General features: G+C 40.6%; 1 protein-coding gene across 1 annotated transcript in view; it reads right to left on the bottom strand.

Moving 5' to 3' along the window:
• Dock4 (dedicator of cytokinesis 4) overlaps positions 1–12376 on the bottom strand; it is a 411722-nt gene that overhangs the window by 133167 nt on the left and 266179 nt on the right. The window contains exon 16 of the mRNA XM_028768807.1: positions 6781–6887. Within this exon, the coding sequence (XP_028624640.1) occupies positions 6781–6887 (107 nt within the window). The remainder of the gene's footprint in view (positions 1–6780; positions 6888–12376) is intronic.

The raw sequence follows: 12376 nt of genomic DNA, 5'->3' as shown, positions 1-12376 counted from the left end.
CTAACAGAGAAGGAAGCATCATGAACCCATGAACAAGGTCTCCAAGGGTCTCCATCAGGTCCTCGGCAAAAGTCCTACAACTTTCAGTTAGTTCTCTTATCGGACTCCTGAGTGTGTGAATGAGTGAGCCTTTGATTTGGGGGCGTTCTTTTAGGGCTTTTAAATTTTTCTGTTGGTTTGTCTTGTCTAACTTTGATATGATGGTTTTTGTTTTATCTTAGCATATTTTATTTTGTTGTTATCACATAGAAGCCTCTTTTTTTTTTCTAAAGAGAGACAGAAAGGGAATAGAACTGCATAGGAGGTGGAGAGGAGTTGGGAGGAATAGAGGAAGGGGAAACTTTTCAGATTATATTGTATGCAAAAAGGATCTGTGCTTAACAAAAAGGAAAATAGAGAAATAGGAAAAGTTTTAAAAAAGAAACCTGTAATTATCAAATGTGAATGGAATTATGGGTTTAGAAAATATAATTTTACATCTCTACTGTAACGATCTCTCTGGTGAAGGATTGTCACTTAATGCTCAACAGGAGGATTACTGATGAGGAACGGGGTGTTCACAGAGTACAATGCAGAAACAGGAAGATCACTTTCTGGTAGCAAAGGGGCAAACATGAAAGTACGTGATGGGGATGGGGTTGCCATCACAGCGATACAGTGAACCGGAAGACACACATGATAAGAACGATGCCCTCTTACCAATGGTATCCCATGTCTGCATGTTAAGAAACACATGCATTGAATAATAGCATTGAAGGGAAGCAGTGAGACTACCCTACTCTGTGGAGTCTTCCTGTGGAAGGATGTGTGGCTCCATGTCTTCACGTCAGTGCTGTCTAACAATGGACTGGATTAGTTAAACACAACACTCGGGGGCTAGAAAGCCTGATGTGATTCTGAATTTGGACCAGACTGACCAGTCCAAATATTGTTCAAGAATTGATATGCTACTTAATTTCTAGATAAAACTTGAATGTTTCCAGAGGAAGTGGGAAGAAGAAAAAAGAAAAAAGAGAAGGAACACACAGTAAACGAAATCCAAATAAATTATATAAATGTATGAGATTGTCAAAGAATAAATAATAAAAAATAGTCTAGTGATTGGAAAAATTTTTAACCAGAAAGCTAGACTTAAAAATAACTATATATCACCAATTATTATTTGTCTAACCAATCTACATAGCAAGACATCTAAGTGGATACATGCTGAGAGGCTAGCAGATGGTGACATAACATTATGATATTTTTTGTTTTATTTTGATTTACATATTATTTTTGTAGAGGCAATGGTGATCTTAAATTAAAATATTGTGAAAATACTTTAAAATATATGGAACTGGTACAACTTAGCTTATTTGGGGTATAGAATTCAAACTCATCTGGGAAGCTCAGTATGTAAAAGCACTTGCTGTACAAGTCTGAAGATGTGAACTCGGATCCCCAAAACCCATATGAAAGTTGAAAGGGTGCTGTGTGCTTGTAATCACATCACTCCTATAGTAAGCTAAGGGGTGGAATGGGAGAATCCCTAGAAGCTCACAGACTAGGTAGCCTGGAGTATGCAATGCAGTGACAGTAATAAGAGAGTCAGCCTCCAGCAAGGCAGAGGGTGAGCACTGATACGTAAGGCTGTCTTCTGACCCCCACATGCATACTATGACACAAGTGCTTCCTTACATGCAAACGTCATACACACACACACACACACACACACACACACACATAAATAAATGAATGTATTTAAAAAGTTAGGTGCTGGAAAGATGACTACATACTTATGAGCATGTCCTGCCATTCCAGAGAACCCAAGTTGTGTTCCCAGTACCCATATCAGGTGTCTTATAACTGTTTGTGGCTCCATCTGCGGAGGATCTGATACCCTCTTCTTGCCTCTGAAGGTGCCAGTATGAGCATGTGCACACAAACACACACACACATACACACACACTCACATACACAAATAATTAAAGTATTTTTAACTGATACTCATATCAACTGCACTTTATATTTGTTCAAATATTTCTAATGCCAGTGTCTTGGTAACAGACAACAGTTAAACTGCAGAATCCCTCTGGTACTTGAGACCAGTTTGTGAGATACAAAAAGTCTCATTTTTAAAAAAATAAATCTTTAGGAAAGACCTCTTTAGTGAGTTGAGAAACAGAGTCAGAATATCACAAGATGTTCTTGCCAGGAATTGCTCTGAAACACAAGTACTGGTATCAATATAATAAACAGTTCACCATTCTCTCCTTCTGTCACATTTCCAAATGGTTTCTTTTGTATCTTCAAGATGTATCACATAGACCAAAGACTCTGGAAAATTTTCATAGTTTAAATAAAATTATAAAGTAAATACTTCAAACATTTTCCTTAGAAAACTGCTTAGGCAAGAGAATGTTCTGGACTCTTTCATATCTGCTTCCCTACTTGATCCTCATCAGGACATGGAACACATTTCAAGTCATGAACCCAAACTCAGTCTACCTGGGCTACAGAGGTAGGAACATGCCCTGGTCTCCTGTCTCCAGCCTGATATGTCCTTTGTACATCTATGTAACTTTCTATGTGATGAACACCAAACCCATCCGTGATACTCACTCCCAGGCCTATACCTGAGGAAATTCTTGCCCTATAGAACCATCTTTTAATACAACTCCCTTTCCTCAACTAATAGGCTCTTGGATTATTCTGTCAGAATTTTGGAATTCCTGCTATTGTTATGGTGCAGACTATAGAAATAGGATTCTGGACAGATGGCTGTGCTCCGGGTCTACAGCATGCCATGAAGATTCTACTTGTAGGGCCATAATGACCAGGTTAGTTCCACCAATCCTGCTTGGTTTCATCTGTCCATCAGCCCAGGACACTAAAACCTTAGCATCCAAAGTATGAGACACGGTGTCTCAATAGCTATACTGTGTCATCTTCATGTATAAAACATAACTATCAGCAGAACAACACTGGGAGCACAAAAGATACTTTAAGATATTCTTTTAAGAATAAAACAGAGAGACAGAGACAGAAAGAGTGATAGACAGAGAGATAGTATGTTTCACCCATCATCTAAGTAAATAAAAGCATCTAACTCTTGGTAGTAATTTAATAAAATACAAAGAAATTCTTATCACATACCTTTTATTGACCAATGTTTCAATATGCATAATTAATACATAATAGAGATACTGCACATTTGAAAATCAATATAGGCATCTTAGGCAACATTTATAAGTATTTATTGGGCACTTCTTCACATTTCATATATACACTTTCTTTCATAACAATCCTATGATGTAGAAGATTGTGGCCGAGGCACTTACATGATTTGCCTAATGTTGCAGTATTACTTAGTGTCAGCATCAGGATAGTAACAAAGCTTGTTTTCATAACCATGCAACACTGCCTTTCCCCGCTTTCTTTAACTCAGTTTTAAATTTTGTGGAAACAAAGGTGAGCTTTACATTGCATTCTTGACAAATACAGACTGTCAAGTTAGAAAGACAGACAAATGACTTTCTCCAAAAGCTTAATGTATGACAGACAAAATGACACAGGGCTTCAAGAGGAGCATGTAACTAAAATGATCTCATGAGACGTAAGACTCTGTCTGAGTCTTACAGTGAAATTGCTAGTCTATCTCTTGAAACACAGGAAACAGAAGAAATTGTGGAACCAGGCCGTTAGGCAGGACAAGCAGACAAGAGCAGAGGGAGCATGGCACACGAGTCTGTAGAAGAATAACAGATTTCCATTTGATGGTGGGGACTCTAAGATAGAGAAATGAAATTCAGTGGTAGACATAAATATGAAAATTGTTCTAGAAGGTAGGTTGTAAGATAGGGGCACACGACAGCACGGATTTTTAGCCCAAAAGGCTACACACTCTCCCACTGGTCAGTTCAGAGTTCAGAGGAACTGAATTCGAGAATTCAGGGAAGAATTCACTTAACAGCTCTTTCAGATTCCTGAGTCTGCTACTGGATTGGGGGAACAAAGGCATGTTGCTGACACATATTTGCTTTAACAGCCTGCAATCAACACAAGTCACCTTAAAATACATTAATGTACTACATATTAGAGATAAGAATTAGCTTTCTGACCACATTTGGGTCTGATGTCAGATCTTATAAGAAGATGGGCTCCGTTATATGCTTACAGAAGTACTTGAAGTAGTACAGGTGGCTCTATCTTTGAGACTACACCTCTTGCTTATAGTCATTGGAAATCAATTGGGATAGCAGTTGTAAACAGGATACTATGTCCTGGGCTACCTGCTGACCATGGCCTAAGACCATGACCGAGAACCACAGTGGTCAGTCCTGACAGTCTTCCAGAACGGTAGCATCCATAAGTATATAAGATTTGGAGTGAGGAGATCCACATGTATAATTTATTAAGAGAACATCATGCCAGTGAATTCCCAGCATGCTAATCAAATAAAGGGTCTACAGCTTAGGACTGTAGAGAACTGAACTGAAAGTACAGAAAATGAAGTCAAGTTGAAATTCTATAATACCAGCTATTGAAAACCAGATTTAAATCATTTTCAATGACAAAGTTTCTTCTTGTGGGGACATTTTCAGCAGGAACAGTCATTGCTAATATCCATTACTCTATACTTATTAAATTCACAATATTTACCCATACTTTATTTCAGTATTAAAAAATACAACCAGGAAAGGGGCACTGGCCCTCTTTTTAAGCCCTCACACACAAAACCACTGCAGTCATGTGTTTTAGACTGATGTCAAAGCTTAAAGACTGTATACCAGGTCTCTTGGGGATAGGGAAGGAAGGCTTTTTAGGAAGGGGATTATTTAAGCTCAATCATAGCCAGAAGAGGGTTACCAAGCAGGCAAGAGGAAGAAGAAGCAACACAGATGAGGGTGAGGCCATTGAATGCATGGGAAGCATGTGAGTGAGTCACTGGCAGACAACTAAATACCACGTGGGGTCTGGAATGTAGACAGGAACAGCCAGATGACATTAGTGGAAAATTTATGGTGAAACTCAAAAAAAAATCACCACCACCAAACTTTTCCATTTACAATATTTCATCGCTTAGATAGTTTACTGTTAATGTGCCATTGTTAATGTAAACGGTTATAATGTAGGAGACTTGGGTGAAGGACATATGGGTATATTACAGCTCTTCTGTGAATCTAAAACGACCACTAAAAAAAGACAAGTGTATGCATCGTAGTATGCCTGGACCATGAGATTTTTCAACATGAAAAGCCCAGGGATTTTAAATAAGAAGACCTCAGTTGCTAGGCAGAGTCAAACATGACTGTTACTTGAGAGGCTGAGGCAAGAAGACTGCAATTAGGGGCCAACCTAAGGCAACTTAGCAAGATCCTTTCCGAAGGTAACAGGGCAAAGCCTGTGGTGTAGTGCATTGGTATAGTGCCCCATCACCACCACCCCCAGGGTCTGCAGCCTGTGGTTAATCAGGAGCAACTCAGTGAAAGCTCAGGTGAACGGTGGCATCTTGAACCACTGACAGGACTGAGCAGTGGAGACAGTGGGAGACGACCCATTTCTATATGAGATGGGAACGAAAGAGGAAACCTGTGCCTATTAAAGAAAGAAGAAGAGAAATGCTGAAGTGTGTTTACATTCTGAATGGATGGCACTAGACTAAGAAACAGTTATAGACATAGGAGAAAAAGAAAGCACAGGAAGAAGTCCTGGGGGCAGGAGGTAGAATTGGCTTCCCAAGGCATCTTGCCTCATCCCTGAGACAGGAAGCAGGAAGAAAGAGAGGAGTGCAGATAAGGGTTCAGGTCAGGTGGCAGGGAGAGAGCACAGGAAGTTCTGGAAGTTCCTGTCTATTGGCTTCTGGTTTTTCCAAAGGGCAGAAAGGAAACCAGCCAGGCGATGGTATACCTTCACCAGCAAAAGGAGTATTTTCAAGAAAACTGTATACATGCTTAAATAGTTCATTTTATTCTGTATTTCATTCTATGAGTATTCTCAGATAATTTCTGTGAAGTTCCTGCTTTCTGAACTTTTATGCTGATGCCTACACCAGCATACTTTGTTCCACCTTTTGTTTGAGAGTTGGGACTTAAAAGCAATAGTTGTAATAAAAAAGCATAGATAAAAGTTTTTAAAAGTAATGTTTAACCTAATAAACTTTCCTCTGAGGATACATAAAGATTTATAAAATGGTATGCATCAGTGGTACTTAGAAAACTATTTCTAAGGTATATTTAACCCCATCTCAACCGCAGAAAGGACTTTGAGATTAACACCCCAACCCAGTTTAGGCAAATAAATTTATTCCTAAATTAAGATGAAAAATAAGACATTTAAAAAGCATGTTTTAAGGTTGAGGAGCTTAGTGGTTCAGAACTTGCTTTATATGTGCCTAACTTGTAAGGAATATATTTGACCTTCAATACCAGAATATATGCAGCAATATATATAAACATACATACACACACATACATGTGTGTGTAAGTATATTAGTGTGTCTATGTAAAATGTGACATTTAAGACAGAGAACTTAGAAATAATACTTACAGGAAGACAATGTCTTGTTTACAATTTTTTAAAAAATACTATGTAGACCAGGATGACCTTGAATTCAGAGACCTGCCTGACTCTGCCTTCTGAATTCTGGAATTAAAGGAATTTACCACCACACCTGGTCTCCAACCTTATTCAGAAGGGTGCCATTTCTAGTCATTTTTCCCTTTTCTAAAGCAAGAAGACACACGGTGAGTAACCGTGTCCTGCTTTTGACTGCCTATTATCAATAGGAGTCACTGGTACCTTATGCACGATGAGCTCGTGTGTGCCATCTGGGAGAGTCCTTCCATCTTCTTGCATCAGGGGTACGAACGAGAAACCGAACAACTTCTTCTCTCCTTTCTCCTTTGCTGTAAAGGAGAGTGACACTTGCTTATTGAAAGTACGTGTTTACACACCTGACATCTTACACAAGAAGCATGACCATCAACAACTGCAGCCCCGCCCTCTGAACACGCCAGGCCCTCCACACAGCCCAGAACAGCTTTGTGCTAGACACCTTTCTGAACGCTGGACTCATGCTTCCAAAACTTTAGGTTACACTCTCTTCCCAGTTGTTTCCACAGGACTCGATACCTGAAATGATGTTCCAGACAATGTCTGGACTGCTGTTTTTCCCTCATCTCCTCCCCAGTCCCCCAGCACTTAGCTCCACTAGGGGCAGGATTCTCCCCTGTTTATTTATTTATTTTTCAAAAAGTATCTGGGATATAGTAGCATCTCCATAAATAATGTTTAATGGAGGAAGAACGGATGTGAGGAACAAGGCTTTGTCATTGGGCCTCGAAAGGAGAACTTTCAAGCTCTGTCCTTGTCCGAGTGTGAGGATAAACGCCTCTGTAGAGCTGTTTCTCTAGCTTCAGCCAAGGGTCCTGGGGAAACAAACCACCAATTATAGGCTGCCATTACTGTGGGCTGACTGTAGTGCTCTGCAAGTCGGAGGTGAGGTGGGGACTTTTCAAACACCAGACAACTAAGGACAACCTTGGTGCAGAGAATTCTGGCTGTTATTTATAGGAAAGGAAATGGAGATTGAGGACATTAAGCAGCTTGCTCTAGAACTTTCAAGCCACATCAGTTTTCCTAGCTAGCTGCTTTTCTCCCCAGACAGAGCAAGTGTTGAGGCTTTCAGCTCAAGTGCATTCCCCCCCCCCCCCCCCGTATGTGCATAGGTGAGTAGTCACTGAGGCTCTGGGCAGCCTGTGACAGCTGTAGTGTGGCCCTGGATCATCATCCTTGACGAGAACAGCTCAGCTTTGGGACCCGGTGAGACCTGAACTGAGCAGTTAGATGTTCAGGGAATCTTGACCATTACTCAAGGGCTTTAGCTGTGCACTCTTCCCTTAGAACTGCCCCCACCACTTGATGGAGGGGGTGTGGGGCCCCTAACGAGAGAACATCCCGGGATGTGTGAACTCACTAAACGTGGGCTTCAGAGGAAGAAGACTTCCTTTCCAATTGATTAATATCCAGTCTAGAGAGAAGGTAGAAAAAGACTGACATTTCTAAAAGCTAGCAAAGTGACAGTAGAAGCATCCAGAACGAGGTTTCCCCACAACAGTGTGGCAACTCATGATCCAGGAGACTTGCTCAGAAATAATTCTTGAATTTTACTCAGCTGTCTTTTATGTAGTTTGTAATATTCAATTAAAAACAAAGAGAATCGAGATTCTATAGCAAGTACAACTAATAATGGCAAGAAGCAAAGCCAATAGGCTTTTCAAATTAACCATGTGTCATAAAATAAGACATTAATGTTTAAGACCATGGTCACTGTCCAAGGCTATCAGTGACTGAATGAACTGTTGAAGACATCTGCCTAGTATGATATCCTTTTGCTAACAAAATACTTTAAGTTCGTGGACTGTTCTTCCTCATTTTCCAGGGACTTTTCCATTCCCCTAGCCACATTTCTCATTTTTCTAGCCTTACCCCATGGAAACCATGGAACATTTTACTAGCTCCCTAGTTTTGCCCGTTCTAAACTGCTGTACAGCTGAAGTCACGCAGCACGAGGCCTTTCAAATTGGCTTGGTTCACTGTGGTGTTCATGTACTCGCACAGATTGATGGCCCATTTATTTTTATTTTTGAAACTGAAATAATTTCCCTCCCTTCCCACCCTTACCCATTACCCCTCCCACATACTTGGCATTGGATAACCATCTGGGGGTTCTTCCCTTGGGAAGACTCTTTCTCCTGCTCTCAACATTCCTTAGTTGTCTATAATTCTTTATGTAGGGTTGGGGTCCCATGAGATTTACTTCTCTCATGTTAATATATGTATTGGTGTGATAAAAACACCCCATTTAAGCACTGAGAGCTCCAAAGTCTGTCTGTCTCTGTACACGGTCCAGCTGGGGCTTTCTTTATTAACCACAATCCACTGCAAAGAGAAGCTTTGGAAATATGTTGGACAAGGCTAAACTGAGTCCTAGCTTCGTGAGGCTGCTTTGGATCACTTTGTAGAAAGGTTCTGTAGGTGGGTAAAGATACAAAGGACTGGAGATGGGCTAGAAGCAATGGGTGAAAGGGGCTACCAGGAAGAACTAGAGGACTCTGTTTCTGTACCTAGAGGCCCAGTCCCTAAGGCATTCAGAAAAATAGTTTAACATTAAAATGACCTCCAGATTATCAGGTTTTTTTCCTTTCATGGATCTGCTCCTGTATATAAAGTGTCATTGCCAAATCCATGGTCATCTACATTTTCTTCTATGTTACCTTCCAGGACTTTCGAGGTTTGATATTTTACATTGACACCTATAATTCAATTTGAGTTAATTTTTATTTTTAAGAATATAAGGTCTGTACCTAGATTTCAATTTTACCTGAGGATGAGGAGATGTACCAGTACCATGCACCTCTATGGTCATGCCTTTGCTTCTTTGTCAAAGATCTTTTGGCTGTCTATATCTGTATCCATATATATCGAGGCTCTCCAGTTTGCCCTGCTGATGCTTTGTTTAGTCCTTCGTACTAGCATGTTGTGTTGATTACTGCAATTTTTCTGGAACTTGTTGTACACTCTAGTAGAACCTTGAACTCCTTATCCTAGCATCTCTACTTGCTGAGTGCTGGAATTACAGGCTTGTGCCACCACTATGTATCGTGCCGGGTATTGAACTTGGGGCTTTGTGCTTGCTAGGCAAGCACTCTACCAACTGAGATACACCCCAACCTCAATGCACTTTATGGTAAGTCTTGAAATCATGCAATGTCATTCCTCCAACTTTGCTTATCTCCCATTTTATATTGTCGATGAGGCATCTTTTGCTTTTTCATGTCACCTTCAGAATCTGTTTTGTTTTATTCATTAAGAAATGTGCTGAGGTTTTCTTTTTTTTAACTAGGATCACATTGAACCTACAGGTTCAGTTAGGACATCTTGACAACACTGAGTTCTCCCACCCACAGACATGATTCCACTGCAGAAGATCTTAAATGGTTTGTCTCTATTCGTTGTGTTTTCCTTTCCTTCCCTCCTTCTCACTCTTAAACGCACATTCATCACCACAAATCCACCCACGATGCTGGTTAGGTCCAGTGATTTCTGGGATCTTAAATCAAATATTAATTTCTCTGTCTTCCTCTTATGTATCATTAGCAGCTGACATAGTGCTTTTCTTTAGCCTCTTGGATTCCTTGATTGTCCTTCAACCTTCTTAATGTCCTTGGGCAGCTCTTCATTTCCCGAGTTGTAAACGTGCCCTGGAGTTCCATTCTTGGACTTCCCTGTTATCAAACTTATTACTCAGATACTTCACCCAGTCTCCTGACTTTAAAATAATTGAAATGGATGTTGTGCTGGAGATAGACTATGCTGGATCAGCCCAGCTGGAAACAGGCATCTTTGCCTAAGTCAACATTCCATAAAGTCATGTCAGTGCTTAAAAGTTGGAACAATAACAGCATAGGAATCCTCAAATGTTACAGATCAGAGCTAGCCCTGCCCCTAGTACTGCTTATTAGATATTCACAGCAGACCATTAACTCACATGCAAGTTTTCAACTCAGACTTCAGGATGCGTAGTGGATGTCAAATCTCTAACATGGAAAGTTTGGTTTCTGCCACCCAACCCACAACAGATGGTCTCTATTGCCTTCCCACTTGATTAAGTGAACGTTTCATTCTCAGGATCAAGTATTGGGGTCATTCTTGATGTTTCCCCTTCTTTTATATCTAATCCATGAATGATCTATAGAAACAAATGAAATTGCCATCACCTTACTCTCTTATTTATTTCAAGAACTGCAAAGACACTTCCCTCTTCCTCCAGGACCAAGCAGTTTTACTATTCCCAACTGACTCATCTGTGGTCTGTTATCTACACAGCAGCCAGGGCCTCCTTCAAAATCAACTCTCCTCCTCAAACAAAATCCACAGGCCTCAGAAGAATACAAAAGCCAATACAAGGCCTGGTTCCCTTGTGACAGCTCCAGTCTCTAAGTATTCATTGAAAATGCCAGGCATTTCTCAACCTCATGCCTTCCTTATCTACTGTTCTTTTTGCCTGGGATTTTCTTTCCTGGGATATATCATGGCTCAGTATGTTATTCAATTCTTTCAGTTTCTTCTTGTCACATCTCCTCATCAGAGCTCCTGTTCTTGACTGTTCCATGTATAGCAGCAGCACAGTATCATCACTTTCTAGCCCTCCCCATCTTGGCTGCACTCGCCATTCACTGTTTGGTATACAACAGCCCACCCTAGTGTGCAGGGAGCATGTTCCAAGACTCTTAGTGGCTGCCTGAACTATAGACAGTATTAAACCCTATAAAGCAATCAGATTTCCCTACATGTATGGACCCATGGTGATCTTCATAAGTTAGCACAGTAAGATATTAAGAACAGACAGATATTATCAACTTCCATGTGTGATTTTTCTTTTCCCTACTAAGTTGAGAATTTCTACCTTTCTTTTCACATAGAGGAAGTAACTTTTTGGTTCTTTTTGACATTTATGAGACACTAGTATCACGATTCTTGCATTTGGGGACCATCGGTAAGTACAATAAAAGTCAACTGAACACAAGCATTGTTATGCCTCAGTAGCTGCCAGGATAACTGAGACAGCTTAGTGTCTAACAGGCACAAGATATCAGCACCTGGTAAAGTGGTTGGCACACAGTAGGTATTCCACTTTATGACTAAATAAGTCATGTTTTATGAACAAGTAATATTACACAGGAATATTTGAAGCTCCGTGTGATCAAATGATTACATTAGGAATTTACATTTGGTAGGATTATGGGGAATTTTTCACCCCCGGGGCTAGCTCTTCAGAATTAAAAGCACATCGACAAAAGAAAACTGTAAACGATATTTTAAGTGGAAACCAAACAGATTTTACTTAAACACATCCTTTGTTCTGCTCTCCAGGTTGCGCACTGCAGTGTTTTCTGAACGCTCCTTTCCACTTTCTTCTTTATTTTCCTCTACCCTTTTTCTTATTTTGGAGCTAAAGCCAATGACAGCTCCAAGTAAGAAGAAAGCCTGACAGAAAGAACAGCACAACAGTACCACCCCAAGTCCGTACCCCTCATGTCCTTTCACTGGGACTCCCCCAGGAACTTAGAACAGTAAGAATTAGACCTCATCTCCCTGCAATTTTTGTTTTGTTTTGGATTTTCAAGACAGGGTTTCTCTGTGGATCTCTGGCTGTTCTAGAACTAGCTCTGTAAATCAGGCTGGTCCACTCATAGAGATCTGCCTGCCTCTGCCTCTGCCTCTGCCTCTCTCTCTGCCTCTCTGCCTCTCTGCCTCTCTGCCTCTCTGCCTCTCTGCCTCTCTGCCTCTCTGCCTCTCTGCCTCTCTGCCTCTCTGCCTCTCTGCCTCTCTT

This window comes from Grammomys surdaster, unplaced genomic scaffold, assembly GCF_004785775.1.
Source record: "Grammomys surdaster isolate TR1022 unplaced genomic scaffold, NIH_TR_1.0 188, whole genome shotgun sequence".
Taxonomy (NCBI): Eukaryota; Metazoa; Chordata; class Mammalia; order Rodentia; family Muridae; genus Grammomys; species Grammomys surdaster.
The sequence above is the reverse complement of the archived record's forward strand: the minus strand, read 5'-3'. Positions and strand labels throughout refer to the sequence as shown.